This window comes from Crocuta crocuta, unplaced genomic scaffold, assembly GCF_008692635.1.
Source record: "Crocuta crocuta isolate KB4526 unplaced genomic scaffold, BGI_CrCroc_1.0 scaffold18, whole genome shotgun sequence".
NCBI classification, from domain to species: Eukaryota; Metazoa; Chordata; class Mammalia; order Carnivora; family Hyaenidae; genus Crocuta; species Crocuta crocuta.
Window position 1 is genome coordinate 195,369 of NW_027532589.1, and position 18,960 is coordinate 214,328.

The 18,960-nt window shown below is 39.7% G+C and overlaps 1 protein-coding gene across 2 annotated transcripts in view; it reads right to left on the bottom strand.

Annotated features, from left to right (window-relative positions):
• Nucleotides 1-18,960, bottom strand: part of LOC144244345 (uncharacterized) — a 39,730-nt gene that overhangs the window by 2,799 nt on the left and 17,971 nt on the right. Inside the window, exon 3 of one of the 2 annotated variants that reach the window (XM_077779636.1) lies at nt 4,601-4,677. The exons of the other annotated variant lie outside the window; for it this stretch is intronic. Coding sequence (XP_077635762.1) covers nt 4,601-4,677 — 77 coding nt within the window. The remainder of the gene's footprint in view (nt 1-4,600; nt 4,678-18,960) is intronic. 2 annotated transcript variants of the gene reach the window in all.

Sequence of the window (18,960 nt, forward strand, 5' to 3'; positions counted from 1 at the left end):
AGACCAAAAAAGGGGGGGGGGGTGGTTTGGGGAAGCTTTCAGTAATAATAACACAAACTCCCTTTTAGTAAGCAGGTGCTGTGCTAGACTGTCTACATGTAAATTATTAGCTCATTCAGCAAATGTTTTTTTGTGAACAACCCCTAATTGCCAAGAACTAGGAATGCAACGGTGACCTCAAAGAATTGGGAAGCACCACGAGGCTTGGCCTACATTTCCCCATGTACCAACAAGACAAGACTCAGAGAGATTAAGCAACTCCGCCGCGGTTTCCGCGAGAGAGGTGACAGTGAACACAGACGTCAAAGACTGGTGCTCCTTCCTCCACTACTCCCCAGCTGTTTCCAAACCATTTTAAAAGCCAAAGTCTTTTTAAATGTTTTTAAGGAAAATAAAATAAGGAGTGCCCGAGTGACTCAGTAAATTAAGGGTCCAACTCTTGGTATTGGCTGAGGTCATGATCCCAAGGGCGTGGGAGCAAGCTCCTCATCACGTTCCATGCTAAGCATAGAGCCTGATTGGTATCGTTATTCTCTCTCTCTCTCTGCCCTTCCCCTGCTTATGCACTCTCTCTTTCTCAAAATAAATATATAAGCATTAAAAAAAAAAAGGAAAATGATCACATCACATCTCAGCACAGATAAAATATAAAATTAGAAGCACAGAAACACTTTGGTTCTCTTCCTGCTTGTAAAAATAAGTGTGTTCTCACCAAGAGGACTGGATAGAATTGGTTGAGGATTAATAACTCAAAAGGCCAAGTCTGCTGTGAAAGAGCTTTAGGGACAACTACCAAACATGAATGTTGCTAGAGATCCACAGGGCTGGTGAATTACAAACCTAAAAAATGCCTGGAAATGACAGGTTCATGTCTCTCTCCCCTTCCATGTGATCCTCAATTGCTAACCCTCAATTCACTGGGACTCTGAGATCTGGCATTTTTAAAAGCTCCCCTTGATGATTTATCCAAAGGATACAAAAATGCTGATTCGAAGGGACACATGCACCCCAATGTTTATAACGGCACTATCAACAATTGCCAAATTATAGAAAGAGCACAAATGTCCATCGACTGATGAACGGATAAAGAAGATGTGGTATATATGTATAATGGAATATTACTCAGCCATAAAAAAAGAATGAAATCTTACCATTTGCAACAACATGGATGGAAATAGATGGTATTATGCTAAGTGAAATAAGTCGGTCAGAGAAAGACAGATATCCTATGATTTCACTCATATGTGGAATTTAAGAAACACAACAGGTGAACATAGGAGAAGAGAAGGAAAAATAAGACAAAACCAGAGAGGGAGGCAAAGCATAAGAGACTCTTAAATTCAAAGAACAAACTGAGGGTTGCTGGAGGAGAGGTGGGGGGGGAATGGGCTAAATGGGTGGTGGGCATTAAGAAGGGCACTTGTTGAAATGAGTACATGAGTTACATGTAAGTGATGAATCACTGGGTTCTACTCCTGAAACCAATATTACAACGTATGTTAAGTAACTTGAATTAAAAAAGAAAAAACTCCCCTCGGTGACTGATGATCAGCTGGGTTTAAGGAACAATTCCAGTACAACTCCACTCAGTGCAATGATCACTGTTTACCACCCAATTTTCCACCTGCTGTCCCATTCCAGAAATATTTGACTAGACTTGTACAATAGGGCCACCACGTGGAATGCCCAGCATTTGTGGATTGCTCCCTCTGCTTTGATTTTTCATTTCTATCTGCCCTTCAGTTATGAGCCACATAATTCTTTCTAGAATGATGCAGGTCTGGTTATTCTTTGCCCAGTCTAATATTTGCTTCCTAGTTACTGCTTTAATTTCTCATTCTTGTTGATGGGTTGAAACTCTCTGCTGATGGGTTGGATCCTCTGCTCTACCAATCCCCACCAAATCAACCCTAGCTTCATGGATTGGACCCAGGACACCAATGCTTATTGAAGCGATCATTTTTACAATTTCCCCTATGAGCAATCATCCAATGTCTGCTTACTTCTAGCCAGGGAAAGTTCTCTTCTTCATGAAAGAGCCTGTCCATTGTTGGAGAGTAAGAATGGATTAAAAAAAAAAAGACTCCTCCAAATCTTTAGCTAAAACTAGCTATTATATTGTTTCTGCCCATGTGTTCTTCCTTTCAGAATAACGTTTCTCAGTGTGGTCCCCAGATGATCTGTATCACCTGGAAGCTTGCTGGGACTGCTACACTGCAGATCTGCTCAAGAGAAACTCTGGAGATGGGGCTCAGCAATCTACATATTTAATTTTTCTTAGGTTTTTAAAAAAATTTCTTTAAGTCATCTCTACACTCCACGTGGAGCTCAAACTCGTGACCCCAAGATCAAGAGTTGCATGTTTTTCTGATTCAGCCAGCCAGGCGGCCCTCATTGAGCTCTAGTTTAACAAGCCTTCAGGGGATTTTAATGTACTCAAGTTTGAAAACCACTGCATTAGAGAGCAAGACTCTTGAACCAACTTTTCTGAAAACATTTAGCTTGATTTGGAGATTTTAGTTGCGTTGATTCTGCAATGTGCTAGTCTAGTTCTCAAAAGACACTTGATTCTTTCCAATATAGTCTATCTCTTGGCTTAAGGACGTATCATTTGTTTTATCTTTTTGAGGGGATGGAAACAAATATTTTATTTTTTTTATTTCTCACTATGCCAAGGAATCAAGTATTTTTAGGCTAAATTTGATAACCATTGGTCAGTTACAGAAAACAGTCAATATATTTCTACGTAGCATAAGCACAGAACATTAGTTCTTGATACTTAGTGTGTCCTGTAAATATTTAACCAGCAGATGGTTTTGAAAACATACGAGAGATGTAGTCAACATCCAGCTTGGTTAATCAAAAAGGCTTTATGAGGGACATGAGAATTATGTTGAACATTGACAGAACAAATGCAATTTTACAGGCAGAAATAGGGATAGGGACAATGTTGCAAGCAGATGCTGAGCTAATGAAAGTGGTCTTGTACACTGGGCTAGAACATTGGTTTGGGAATCCAAATGCCTGAAATTCTATTTTAGCTCTGCTACTTACAAACTGTGTGAATAGCTTTGCATCCATCATATGAGGTATCACAGTGGTACCTCCATGTGGTGGGCAGCATTCTAAGATGGCCTCGAGATTTCTGCCTTGTAGAGTGCATGCCCCTCCCCCAAGAGTATTGGGTGGCACCAGTGAATATGATGAAATATCACTCCTGTGAGTAGGTTATTAATCAGCTGCCTTGGAGTTAATCAAAGAGAAATAATCCTGGGTGAGCCTGACCTAATCAGATAAGCTTTTAGAAGAAGATAAAGCCTCAGAGAGACTCTCCTACAGCCATGGAAGAAATTGAAAAGGCCCTTTAGAAGAGAAGCCACATGGCAACAACCCGAGGGTGGCCACTTAGAGCTGAAACTAATCCCCTGCCTGGAGCTAGCAAGAAAACCCGGACCTTGGTCGTCTTGTTGCAAGGAATTGAACTCTGCCAACAACCAATGAACTTGGAAAAAGACCAGAGTCCCATATAAGATCACAACCGCAGCTGACACCTTGGTTTCAGGCTGTGAGATCCTGAGCAGAGGACCCAAATAGCGTGTACCTGGACTTCTGATCCACAGAAACTGTGAGAAAATAAATTAGTGTGGTTTTAATTAACTAAGTTTCTGATGATTTGTTCTAGAATTATCGGTAGTAGAAAACTAATATACTACCTCAGAGGGCTGTAATGAAAAGATGCTTCTAAAGTATTTAGTGCCTTAAAAAGAAAAGGTATAGTCCCTAACATATAGTAAATGCTTAATAAACTTAAAAACATGAGAAATGGTTTTGATGACCAGATTTGAGGAAGCAAGACCATGAGGGGCAAGGGTTCTGTTGGGAAAGGGCTCTGTTGCTTTGGGGGGGAACATGGTTAGTGACACAAATGAAGCCAGGTAGGAGAAGGCCTCAAGTCTTTGGGGGCTATGTGGAAATATTGGAGAGATATACAGAGGCCCAGTGGCAGGGGAATTGAGGCACCAGTAAAACGAGACTCTGGTGAGATAGAAACTAAGGATCTTTGCAGGGGCCACACTCATTGGGCCATCCAGGAAGATGAAATTTTATACATGGATCATTGTTCCAACTGTGCACCCTGTCAGTGAAGGGATTCTTGACCAGTTGAGCAATGAGACAGAATTTCTCTCTCAGACTCAACCAAGGTGCTGCCCCCTGAGCAACACTTTCTCCCTGACTCACCAACAAAAGCTTGAATTGCAACTTTGGTGTGTCCTTTGCTCTGTACTCACTTTCCCAAACAAATGGATCCCCACCATCTGCTCTCTGACCACAATCTTATTAAGGACTTCATTCTGAACTGATCCCATCCAAACCTGACCAATAATCTTAGTGGGTTTTGACCCCTATAGAATCAGCCTCAAACGTTCCACAACTGTCCTGCTGGGTTCTTATTAATTTGAGCAAACAGGGCCCTTTTTCAAAGAGAAAATATTTTTTAGGAGTTGACTGAAAATCATTAAATTAATGACAAGTTTTTAAGGTGACTGAAATTTAGGAGAGTCTAAAAGTGGGAGAAATTGACTAAAATTGTCAAACTTACTTATTAAACAGATGGCATGCAAAGTACTGGACCTGATATGGTGATTCAGAGAATGAGAGGTAGGATTCTTTTTTACCCTATTTGGGAAATAAAACATGAAATATTAACAACACAAATCATACATAACAACTTAATATGGGAAAACATGAGATGTTATAAGAGACAACGTGACTGATTACCAGATGGGTGGTAGGGGTAATAACTTCCAGACAAGTTCTAGAAAAATCATGTCACTATGTGATTTGGGGATCAGAAAACATCATGCAGGAGGAGAAAAGTGTTGATCTGTATTTTAAAGTATAAGGAGTATTAAGGGCTGAATTATGTCTCCCATCTCCCAAATTCATATGTTGAAGTGCTAACCCCCAGTACCTCAGAATATGAAGATAAGGTCTTTTAAAAAGTAATTTTCAAATGAGGTCATTAAGGTGGGCCATAATCCAATATAACTGTTGTCCCTATTTAAAAAAAAAAAAAGGAAATTAGGACACTGACACACAGAGGGGGGACCATGTGAGGACACATAGAGAAAGAAGACATCTGTAAGCCAAGGAGAGGCCTCAGAGGAAGCCAATCTTGATCTTGAACCTCCAGAATGGTGAAAAAATAAATTTCTGTTGTTCAAGCCACCCAGTCATGGTACTTTGTTATAGCAGTCTTAGAAAATTAACACAGGCAGAATTTCATATGCCTTGCCCTTTGAAGGCAGGGAAATTAACTGATTCTGTAAAAGTAAAAGAAAATAAGAGAGCCATTAAAGAGGTGAAGAAGGTGAATTTAGAGAAATGGTGGAGATTAAATTAAATGAGTAAGAAAAGGCGGACAGTGATTGCCAAGATGAACCTTTGCTGAAGTAAGGGTAGCAAGATGACTCACTCCAGTGGAGATATCTTTGTTTCGAGTCCATGGAGGAGAACACTTCATGAGCTCAAAGATAAGAGGCATGAAGTAGTGAGAGGAAAGGGGTTCTAGGGAATCCATGGAGGTGAAGCCCAAAGGAGATGAGAAGCACCATGGAGGGTTCCTAAGCTATTGCATAGAGAAGAATAGAGGAAGGAGAAGTAACATGAGTCCTGGGATTAAAGGAAGTAAAAAATTAAAAATCTAAGGAAGTAAAAGGAGTTCAAGAAAGCCTAGAGGAGCTAAAAATAAACCATATACATATGGGCCACATGTTACATAAACCAGAAACAGGTCATTGAGATAGTGTTAGATCACTCAAATTTAGAGTTATCGTTTCTAGAGATTAGAAAGGAAAGAAATGGGGAATAATTTTAAAACAACAAACAAAGTAATACTGGAAGAAAAACTGGGTCTGGGCATCAATTTTTTTTAAATCCTTGACTGGATCCTCTGGGCCAAAACTTTTCCCATTTTATACCAAGATGAAAAGCAACCTAAGTAATAAAACTGTGAATGGAAGGAAGCAGATACATTAGTTCTGGGCTGTGTTGAGTAGATTGTTTATAATTTACTCAACATATAGCTCATCGACAAGCAAGCCCCCACAAGGAGGAACCACAAAGCCTGTGACTCCAATGGAGAGGGTGCGTGTTCCATACCACAGGACCTATCCTACCCCTGCCTAATCCTTCAACCCCCAATTTTCCCACCTCAGCATCAGCCCCCCAGACAAACAATTTTTAGATGTGTCTGAGGCGTCTGAGATGATTTGGTACAGACCTTCTGTGCAAACAGGAATATCATCAGGTCAAGCTGACACTACCTCCTCAAAATTTGACATGAAACTGACACATTGTGAATAAGTTAAAGCTTTGCCATCATTAGGAAAGGTGAGCAAGTAGTTATGAACAAGCAGAAGCCATAGTAAACTGAAATCAAAGGTATTCACACAAGAGTTGAGAAATTGGTGAGTAGACATAGAAAGGAAGCAGAGCAGATGGAGGGCTGCTGAGTCACAGCGATTATGGGATCCCTGAAGTCGCCAAGATGACTCAGGTCAGTGACTCTTCCCTGAAAGCCTCTGGTGCCTGAATGACTGCCAATGTCCATGAGGCCTAAACCCATAGCTTTTCCCTGAATTCCCAGGAAGTTCTTCAAGCCCTTATTTCTCACAATACCCCTGCTTCTATCACCCAAATGAACCATTTTTTTTTGTATTGTCAAGATATTGACAACCCTCTAAAAAAATGTTGCCTAACATTTTTTTAAGTTTATTTATTTATTTTGAGAGAGAGAGAGAGCAGAGTAGGGGCAGAGAGAGAGGAAGAGAGAGACAACCTCAAGCAGACCCTCTGCTGTCAGTGCAGAACCCAACATGGGGTTCAAACCCATGAACTGTGAGATCATGACCTGAGCCGAAATCAAGAGTCAGAGGCTTAACTGACTGAGCCACCTAGGTGCCCTTTAGCTAACATTTATTTAACATGTATCATGTGACAGGCACTGGCGGTTAACTTTATATGTTTTAGCTTATTTAATTTTCTCAACAATCTATGAAGCACTATTTTTATTCTCACCAATGTACAGATGGAGAAATCTAACTTAGAGAGGCGACTTCACTTTCTCAAAGTCACACAGTGTTTCTGAGGCAAAGCTGGTTCTGAACCCAGATCTGTACAATGTCAGAACCCAAACATATAACTATATTTAATTCCTGTCAATTTAATATTTAATATTTTTTCCTTTAGGGTCATTTTCGGACTAGAGAGTAGGAGTCAACTACTCCAAGTCATTAAATTTTAAATGTAGTGATCAAAACTAATAGGGAAAAGACTCATCATGAATATTATATGCTACAAAATAAAATAGTCATGCATCTTGCTGAAATGTCATAAAAGAGAAGTTCTGAAAAGTTGTCCCAAAGCAAGAAATGGTGAAGGGAAATTAATTACTCACTTCAGATGCATAATATATGCTAGATATATTGTTTTATTTTGATAAATGTTTAAGGAAAATGTGTATTTTTTTCTAGATCAATTATGACCTTGATTTCCTTAAACTAGTTTTCCTCACTTAGCTTTGCACTCCTTAACAATCAATTCTCTACAGAGAGGTTTTTAGAACCAAACTTGGATCTAGAAGAGATACTACTTTGCATTAACAAAAGGGAAATGAAACTATAGAGTTAAAATTTTTTGTATGCAAGAAAAAGAGGCTGTGAAATATAAAGTGCCAGACTAACTCTTTTAATAATGCTGAAATAATAGCTAAGATTTATTTCTCAAAAATTGGGAAATCTAGCTGAAGTATAAGGAGGATATATCTATTTGAAAGTGAATATAATGTTGAATATGTGTTAGCCCCATGAAGGCATAGATATTTTTGCTTCCTTCACTGCTGGCTTCTCAGAAGCAATAACAGCTTCTAGTAATAAAAATTTGTTAAATAAATGAATAAATGATTCAAACTCAAGACACAGATTACTCTCTCTGAATTCTATCTTTAAATGATACATGCATTGGACAAGTCATTTAGTATCTTTTAGTGCAATGTTTATTTATTTATTTACTTATGAAATATTTATTTATTTATCTATTTATTTAAAAGACAGGGTGCCTGGGTGGCTCAGTCCATCAAGCATCTGACTCTTAATTTTGTCTTGGGTCATAACCTCACAGTCATGAGTCTGAGCCCCACATCTGGCTCTGTGCAGTGCGGATTCTCCCTCTCTACCTCTGTCTCTGCACCCCCAAAATAAATAAATAAACTTTAAAAGATATTGTAAGAAGATAGAATTTGTTTTACTAAATTTCAAAATTAACGGCACACTACTGGTTTAAGAATAGGCAGTAAGTCAGTAGAATAGACTAGAAAATTTAGAGGCAGACTCGTGTGTGTGTGTGTGTGTGTGTGTGTGTGTGTGTATTTCAATTTAGTCCGTGTATGCTATGTGTATATACTTCATATTCCATGAAGCGGACATACAAATTCAGTATATAAAGTAAAATGAATTGGTTTAGGACACTTGATTACTGTTTAGGACAAAGAATAATGTTCATTTCCTCTCATATCACATACTAAATTCCAGATAGATAAAGGACCAGGATACTTTTTAATAGAAAAGAAAATTATAAAACTTCTAAAAACAAAATTCACAGAAAAGTTTTCATAACCTTAGGGTGGTAAAATCACTTTTTAGAGTAATAATAAACCCATAACTAGAGAAAACAGGGTAAAATGTAAACAGTTACATATATTTTTAATGTTTTATTTATTTTTTAGAGAGAGAGAAAGAGAGAGAGAGAACGAATGGGGGAGGGGCAGAGAGAGGGAGATAACAGAAGCCGAAGGCGGCTTCAAGTTCTGAGCTGTCAGCACAGATGAGGGGCTGACACTCATGGACTGAGAGATCATAACCGGAGCTGAAGTCAGACGCTTACCTGACTGAGCCACCTGGAAGCCCCCATATTTTATCATTTATATTTACAACTACTATAAACAAAGTTGGGAGGTGAATGGCAATCTAGGAAATCATTTTTATAATGTAAAAATAAGGAATCTTTATCCATGATGCACAGAGGGAGCACTACAAATCCGCAGGGAGTATAAATACTATACAATACAGTAGGAGAACAGGAAAAGGGAATAAGCGGGAAATTCAGAGAAGAAACTACATAAATGGCTAATATATATTGGAAAATCTAACGGTAAACATAAAAGTGGCCAATAAACATGAAAATTCACGAGTCATTAGTATAAGTTGGTATAACCTTTGGAGGCCCTCTTGGCAAGGTCATAACGGAATTGACCTAAGCAAACATGAATGTGTGGAGGAAGAGAGTGCTAGTTTTGGAGTCAGACAGAACTGGGTTTGATACTGCCTCTGCTGTTTACCAGCTGTATGACCTTGAGCAAATTGCTTAACTGATCTGAGTCAGAGTCTGCATTGCAAAGAAGAGGGTAACAGTGCCTCCCCAGCTTGAGGGAGTATTGAGACAATGCATGTACAGAGCGTGGCACATGGAAGGGGCCCAGGAAATATCAGTTTCTCCTCCTCTTTCTCTACTTGTTGTCTTTTTCCTCCAGATTGCCTGCCAGCTTTAATTGGACGGAGGAATGCTTCAAGGCTGGAAAGTCCAGCCCCTCTTTCCCAGAGTCACAGTGTGGTTAAAGTGTTTTTATGTGTTTCAAGGAGAGCTCTCAAGACAAGCAGGAAAGCAAAGTGTTATAGTGAGTGAAGAAAACAGAGCAGAAAAAAAATTTACAAGTAAAGATTTGGCAGCATCAAGGTGATGGAAAAAAATTGAACAAGAATGAGAGTAATACCAAATTCCAAAACAAAAAGAAAACAGATTAAAATGCAAATAATTAGAGGCGCCTAGCTGACTCAGCTCATTAAGCATCTGACTCTTGATTTTGGCTCAGGTCATGATCTCAGCCCTGTTGGGCTCCATGCTTAAGATTCTCTCTCTCCCTCTCTCTCCGTCCTTCCCCTGCTCCTGAGGGCACTCTCTCTCAAATAAATAAAACTAAAATGCACATAAGAGAACATGAAAAAACAGAAAACACTGTGGAATTAGGAAAAAGAGTTATGCATGTGGAGATGATGCCACACACAGATGCTAATGATGTTACTTTGAAATATTTCTGAAATTATGAAGGTGATATCACATTACTAAAACCTTAGGAAAGGAAAAGATAGAAAAATACTCTCCAAATATAACATAACAACTATCGTTTTTGTTTATTCCCTGCTAGGATTTCTTTATAGGCATATTTTTTTGTTGAGATATATTCCATGTCCCATAAAATTCACTCCTGTGAAACTTTAGATTCAGTCCTTTTAGTATATTCACAAAGATGTGCAGCCATCACCACTCTGTAAGTCTGAAATATTTTCATCACCCACCCTCCTGAAAAGCCCATTCACAGTTACTCTCTATACTAAGGCCTTCAGTTTCAGGCTCTGGTTTCTATCTCTTCATGTTTGTCGTTTGTCCTAGGCATGTTTTAAGCCAGTTGAATGGGAGGAACCTTCTTTGTTTCACTTAATAATCTATCAGAAACAAACTTTCCATAAATGGATAACTAGTTGTTAAATTTTATAGAAACACCATTTCTAAAGTGTTTGCAGAGGGTAAAAATTAAAAGAAAGAAAGGAAACAGATCATTCTAGGATACCAATTAAAGGGTAAAGATGTAAAAGTGTAAATAATTTATTAGCAAGCAGACAATGGTACCTTAAGAAGTAAACACTAACTTGATCAGATGATTGAAGAGAGGGACGTTTTCTTGGGTTCGATGGTCTTAACACTGTACTATCTTTTAAGTCAAAGCCGTACATGTGCACCTTTAAAAAAAGTCAATGGTGTTGGAGAGTTTTTTGCCAAAGATCAGATGGCTTTGCTGGCGCATCTCAGCTCTACCTACCTCCTTGCTTTCCACCCAAACTCTAGACCTACCCTTGAGAAGCAACCAAGTTTGACTTTTTAACAGCATTCTTAATTCCTGAGTGGTTACTTCCCTATCTCTCAGTAATACAGTCAAATTACCACTTCTTCATTTACCAGACAGACTCTATCTGTGGATTTCCTTCCCATTCTGACAGATGAGTGCTTAGTACACTTACACTCCCCCTCTCAGTATGAATATCTCGCTATTTTTAATTCCTCTAGTGTAATTATATGTAACGCACTTACTTTACTTCCTCTTTGTGTCTTTCTCAACATATGTCCCTTTGTTCCCTGTTCCATTAACTGTAACCTACATCTCTCAACTCTGTATTTTGTGTGGGTTCCCTCCCCTTCCAAAATTCTCTCACTGATCGTTTCTGTAACACGTCAATAAATAAATCTAAATGACCAGCACAATGGAATAAAAAGATTTAACAATGACATTTTTTAAATTGTGAAATAGTTCATGCACACAGGCAATGATAGACTAACAGAGGAACACACCTATAGATACAGAGATATGGATCTACTGCTCAGTTTCATCAGATCTTAATATTATAATATAGCTTCTCCCTCCTTTAAGAAAAAGAAAACATTGCCAATGCATTGAGCACCCCTGTACTAATGACTGACCCTATTGCCCTTCCACCTCAGTGTTTATCATTATATACAAATCTCTCTAACCAACTCAACGTTTATCATTCTAACACTGTGACATCCGTATATGTTATATATACATATAGATTATATATTAAAAATGACATTTGTAAAAACTAACACGGAAACTATTGGGAACTGGGGAGCACTAATAATTCTAAATTCTCAGGTTTTTGATACAATCTTACCACTAAGCAAGCAAAATTTCCAGGAGACTCACAAGGCACAAAGTATACCATAAAAGGCTAGGAGTAGCTTAATAGCCTGGTGACTTAAGAAGGATTATAGGATACTTCAAGGGAGAGAATCAGAAAGGTGATTTTTAATTTTGCAACAATACAGGTTTAAGTTTGGACCATCCGTGAGAGATATGAAGGGTTGAAATTGAAGAGAACATTCTCTAGCAGAGTCCATTCATGGCACACATGGGGTGGGTGGCAAGGGGGTATAAGGGAGCATAAGGCAAGGCTGACTTTAATGGTGCTTAACAGTACAGATCACACTTCAGAGAAATGAAATTTGGGGAAAGGACAGGGATCTGTGTACTGACCCCATTTTCAGCTTATGCAAAAGAAATCATCCTTTATAGCTAAAATGTATATCAGAAGCAGCATACCATCTAGCGTTTAAAACAAGTGAGCTCATACCAGAGAAGCAGAAGCAATAGTCACAAAAGAAAGTACAGAGTTAAAAGAATGGGACACAAAGGAAAACTCAGTGACATAAAGGTCATTCATTTTTCTTTACTAATAAATAGACTCACATTTTTTATGAGGGATTTTTATAAAGTCACCCATAATTCCCATAATCTTTATGGGAATTCCATACAATAATCTTTTCTTCTGATTCCTTCCCTCCCAATTTTGTTCACCCACCTCTACACACACACACACACACACACACACACACACACACAGTATGTATACAAAATATTTACTTGGTTTTAATCATAGTATAATATACATTTTGGTATGCTGTTATTAAAATTTCATGTTTACATTAACACAATTTTGGTTATTAGACTTACCCTTCTTTTTTTAAACATTTATTTATGTATGTATGTATTTATTTATAAGTAAGCTCTAGGCCCATTGTGAGGCTTGAACTCATGACACTGAGAGTCGCATGGTTCACCAACTGAGCCATCCAGGTGCCCTGACTTATTCTTAATGTCAGCATCTAGTACCTATTATTTCCAGTTGCCTTTTATAAATAGACTCCTATAAGCACAGCGGGTATTGCCCACATAAACAGGGGAGGAGATACTAGGAAAAATTAGGAAATGAACATTTTTAAAAGAAAATGGGTAAAAGTGGAGCAGTTAGACGTTAGCGGGGCAGAATCCAGTCGATTCAGCAGAATTGGGTGCCTGCTTCTGGGACATTACTTATGTATGTTTTAGCATGTATGCAGTTCTATTTAGGGGGATTTTTAGATTTTTGATTTGAAGACATTTATACATGCAGAAAACAACACAGATGATATGAAAATACCATGTATCCAGAATGAATCAATGTTCATCATATTTTTTAATAAAGGGATATTCCTAAAAAGTTGAAGTCTTCTTTGGACCCTCTGCATTCACGTGGGTAGCCTCTTAATGACTCCGAGGAACAAATAAGGCAACTTAGTCCCAAAGTACTTCACATAAATGGTGATAAAGGAATAAGGGGTGGGTATATGCTTTCTAACATAGTTGCACTAATACTCCATGTTTGTGGAATGCATTAGAGTTTGCAAAGTGATTTTGTGGCCTACAGAGTAGGGGGATGTAGGGTAGGCTTCAGGCAAGGCTGCCCCACTCCCCAGGAGTGGGTATAGAATGATGAAGTAGCAGCAGCTAGAGAGGGTGCTTCTGGAGCAGCACAGAAAGTAGAGTCTTTGGTCCAGTTAAGGAATATTTATGAGGTTTCCCTACTTTAAAGTTCTCTTCCTGTTAAAACGTGAACAGGATAAATACCTTCCCCTTAGCTCAGTATGACTCAGAGAGAGTTATGGAGGAACAGCTTTCAACGGGTGATTTGGAGAACTCCAACAAATATACTAACAGAAAACACTCTTGAGAGCTATCATGAGAGCCATACAACACATAGGGCATCTCCTCATGATAAACACAGCAGCACTTTCCAAAGTGCACACCTATTTGGAAGTTGCAGAATCGTATGGAGGTATGAAAGCGGGAACGGGGGCTGTATGCCAAGACCACAATACTGAGCCTCCGCAGGTGTTTCTTGTTTGTTTGTTTTTGTCACACACACACACACAGTGCAAGCAGAGGAGGGGCAGAGAGAGAGGGAGACACAGAATCTGAAGCAGGCTCCAGGCTCCGAGCTGTCAGCACAGAGCCTGACGTGGGGCTCAAACCTATGAGCTGTGAGATCATGACCTGAGCCGACATTGGATGCTCAAGCGACTGAGCCACCCAGGAGCCCATCCAGGTGTTTCTTTTAAGGATTCTGAGGCATAGTGCTGAGTAACAGGCTATATGATGCTGGCTACAAACATGATGGGGAAACACACAGGAGAGAAAATAAAGATACAAGTTTTTAAAAGAAAAAAAGGAAAAGTTTGGGGGGATTAATGTCAATAGGGGTATATATAGATACATATCCATACTGACTCCAATTTCAATTTACTTAGAAGAAATCACCAATAATATCTACAAGGAAGAAGCAAAGCTTCAGGCACATTTAAATATGTTTCAAGGGGTGCCTGCGTGGCTCAGTCAGTTGAGTGTCCGACGTGGGCTCAGGTCATGCTCTCATGGTTCATGGGCTCAAGCCCTGCGTCGGGCTCTGTGATGACAGCCAGCTCAGAGCCTGGAGCCTGATTCAGTTTCTGTCTCCCTCTCTCTCTGACCCTCCCCTGCTCATGCTGTCTCTCTCTCTCTCTCAGAAATAAATAAAACATTAAAAATAATTAACTAACTAACTAACTAAATAAATCCCACATATGCTAGAGAAATAGAAGCAAGAGTCATAAAGCACAATATTTCTAATATATATGTACAGACATATACATATATAAACATGCATGTATACATAATGCACACAATACACATATCTACATTTGTAAAATATAAATTTATGGATAAATTAAAAAGATCATTAAGAACAAAATACAGATATTAAGACAGACCAGAAATGTCAATGGACTCTGTAATTTTCTTCATTTTTGGGCCTCCCAGATGACGCAGTTGGTTAAACGTTCAACTCTTGATTTCGGATCCGGTCATGATCTCACGTTTCCTGAGTTCGAGCCCTGAATGGGATTTGGGATTCTCCGTCTCTCTCTCTCTCTGTCCCTCCCCTGCTAACTCTTTTTCTCTCTGCCCCTCCCCCACTCACTCTCTATCTCACTCTCTCAAAAATAAATAAACATTGAAAAAATATTTACTTCATTTTCACAAAAACAACTGCTGGCTAGAACCAACATGGAGATCCTAATTAGTATCAGTATCACCCCTTGTATGAGGTCTCTGTTCCTCTCTCTTCCCCTCCCTGCCATCACAGGTGGCTACCCTCTGCTACGACCCCAGAACACTTTCACCTTGAGTCTTTTTGAGCATCAGTCACAATCATGATGTGTCGTACCATGTGCTTCATTGGTCCTTCTCTACCAGGCTTTGAAGTCCTCAGGATAAGGACGGCATTCCACTCATCTTCCTATCTCTGGCAGCTAATGTGGTATCTGGCTGCTCTAATGTCTGCAGTGTGTCCTCATGGAAATCGAGCAGCTGTTGGTCTCAGAGATCAGTCGTCCTGCTAAAGCAACTTCTTCTACCTTCCTGTCCAGTTCTCCCTGCTTTGTTCTCACCTTCATGCAGAGAATCCACATCTGTCCTAGTATGTTCACAGGGGCTTTCTCTTACTTTCTTGCATGGGGGAATAAAGACCATGTCTGTCTTTTTCACAAAGGCTGACACTAATTTGTCTTATGTGCTGCTTAGGGAAAAATAAGACTATTAGAGACCGAAGATTAAATGCTGAAGTGGCAAAGCAGGAAATTTGACCTAGACCTAGACAAAGGCAGTGGTCTAGGAGCCCTTCACGGGTGGGATTTAGGAAGGGAGAAAGGGGGTAAATCCTTTAAAGCCCAAACACTTCAACAGCATGTTCCATATTAATAAAGCAAGATGTCTGAGTGATGTTTGGATGGTGAAATCTGCATGTGTTGTTGTGTAACTCCCTGGCTAATCATGATAGTCTTCTCTGAAATCACGGTATGCATTTGGGCTATTTTGGGATTATGGTATGCTGGTGCCTCATGAGTTGCCTGAGGGGGATTAGGTCATCCAGCGTGGTGTCAGTAGATGCCCTGGTTTCCACAGGCGTGGTGGGCTGGTTGGAGTTCAGCAGTACACACAATTACCCTGGGGTTTGAGGGTAGTTGCCACCTCTATTTCCGCGAAGAAGATCAAACCCCAGGCCTTGTCACATAAACTGTATGGGACTTCGCTCTTCAACAGTCCTTCTGTGAGGTAAGGGAAAGGAGTGAATATTCATTCAATGCCTACTATATGGCAGGAACTGTACTGCACTGAGAAACTTTATAAATGGTACAGAGAGGTTACCACCACTTTATGGAGGATGCCACATAGCAATTGTGAGTTAATTCCAGGGTTCTAAGCCAGCTCTAATCTGGAATTAAAACTTTCGTCGATAGCCCTTGAGACCCTTCGATGACTTCACAATGCTACAATGGCTCTCACAGTACCAATGAATGGCCTGGCAGTTGGCTATGATATTAGGGGGCCAGCTATATCCCACTGTGAACTTTTTCTAGGTCTTCTAGATTTTGTGTGACTTTGCCAAGTGCAAGACTATAAATTTGGTGTGTCAACAGAACTGACCCCCAGCATAAAAAGCTCTCTAGTCAGAAAGAAAGAAAAAGGAAAACCTAAGTGAAAACAATGAAAGATTGAGTATTTAGGGTATATGAAACTAAAGAATTAACCAGGTCTCATACTTTATTGGTTCTAATAGTAGAAAAGCAACATGTAAAAACATATGCTGTAGAGGCGCTTGGGCAGCTCAGTAGGTCAAGCATCTGACTTAGACTCAGATCATGATCTCATGGTTCATGAGTTTGAGCCCCTCATCCGGCTCTCGATGTCAGCGCAGAGCCTGCTTTGGATCCCCTGCCCCCTCTCTATCTGCCTCTCCCCTGGTCTCTCTCTCTCATAAAAAATTACAACAACAACAAAAAACAAAAACAAAACCCCAAAAACCCATGATATAGAAAATAGATGTTTATGATAGAATATACTGAAATTCAAATGAAATAAGTATTCTGAAAGTGCTTCGAAAGCCTAAAGGGCCACCAGAATTGTAGGAAATCATTTGTGGAAGAAAAACCTCTAAGAGAAACTCAAAACATTGGTATGTTTGCCTCTCCTTCAAAGCTAGAACAGTTTTAGCAGGTGCTCCTTGGAAACAACTCATGTTTCTTTTCCCTCAGTTTGTCAGGTAGAGAACAAAATTAGTCTTCAGGAGAAGAAAACACTCTGGGACGGTATAAGGCTCCATAACTGTACTCTGGATGGTGGCCAAGAAAGTTGGGTAGCACTTTTAAAACTATTTTTAGACAAATACATAGAGAGTGTGATAACATTGTATAATCTAAATTAAACATTAATAGCATGACTAGGGACTTTGTACGGTGAAATATTTTTACTTAAATCCATTTTTATTTGATCTCTTGTAAATATTCAATCTTCTTCCATTTCAGCTCTTAGTACCTGTCAAACCTTCCCCTGCAACTTCTTAATCTTTTCCTCTCCAATCGTAACATCTCTCATTGTATTTAAGAGAATTTGTTTTTACTGTTCCTTCCTGATTCTTCAAGAAGTCTGATCAAATACTTTTCCTGTGCGTCTGAGTGCACAGTGTGCCTTCTTCCTTCCGTTCTTCTCTTCTCCTGGTTTTCTTATTCTTATCCCTGCCTCCTTAGAACTCCAAGTTCCCCCTACAATTTCAAAGTAGTACATTTTGCTGTTGCTCATACAGGAGAGTTTAAATGCCTCTAATTGCACTGTTTCCTCCATCCTTCCTCTGTTTTGCAATTTAGATGCAGCATAGCAGCAGGGTTAGCTTGACTCTCCTCTCTGATTTGGCATGCCCTGTTGATCGATTTCATTTTATGTAACCTTTGCTTAAATAATGGCCCAGCACCCCATCTGTATCTAAAAGAACTGCTTCACAGGCATAGTCACAGGGGGCTTTCCTATTCAATAGATTCAAAAGAAGTTGAAAAATAAGTTTCAGTTTTTCTTGCCTGAGAAAATCCTTTTTATTTAGTCAGATTGGCAAGCTTTTATGTGACTCTGGATGTGCTCACACATGAAAATGACTATTACTATATGGGCTAACCCATCTCCATGGGTCCAGACCAGTACTCTTCAAACAAAGCAGGGTCTGTGCGACTTCCTCAGACACTTTGTGGGCATCCTTGTGTTTGCCAACTGCCTGAGAAGTTATGTTGACAGAAGAGCCACACATGTATGTGGCAAAGCATTTTGAACATCAATCTCCATTTTCCTCTTTTCCCATCTGTTCTTTCCTGTTATCCTGATCCCTGTCCTCGCACTCACCCTTCAGGCTGCTAATGATTTTGCCTTTAGTGCCTCAAGAAAAGAATGAAAGAAAATAGATCCCTGATTTTTTTTTTTTTTTTAACTAAGGAAAAGAGACTTTGAAACTATAAGCAGGAAAGGGTTTTAGAGAAGAGTCTGTAGAAGGCAGAAGCTCAAGCTTTTGACATTTCAAAGCCAATGCCTTAAAGGACTCTAGGCTTGGACTGTGCATGGTATGTCAGAGCCAGACTTTTCTGACTCTTGAGACTGGTAAGGATCTGGATCCAGGAGAGCCAGTGAGGAAGCCCATGGTGGTTTTAGAGAAAGTGGGATGTGTGGTATGCTTCCTGCCTGAGAGCAGAGGAGACATGTGCCCTGCCCCCACCAAGCTGTGAGATCCCTTCCCCCACCAATACGGGGCAGGAAGCTGAAGGAATGACTGGGAGAGAATCAGAGCCCTGAGCCTGGGGCACCACCCTGGGGCAAAACAATTCTAGGCAATGGGTAAGAAGTGGTGAGACGAGAACATTCTGATGTTGCTGGTGTCACATCTCTACCACTTGGTGGCATTTAAGGTGACACAGAGGAAAAGAAAGTTAAAAAGCTCTTGTACATGTATTTTTGTGACCTGAAATTCATACCCACTTCTCAGTGGAAATGGATCTCGGTTCAGATCAGGGCCCTCTTGAACCTGTGTGTGCCACTGGGCAGTTACTCAGCTTTTTGGGAAACGGGTTCCTCAGCACGAAAATGAGGATGTTAATATTAGGTGG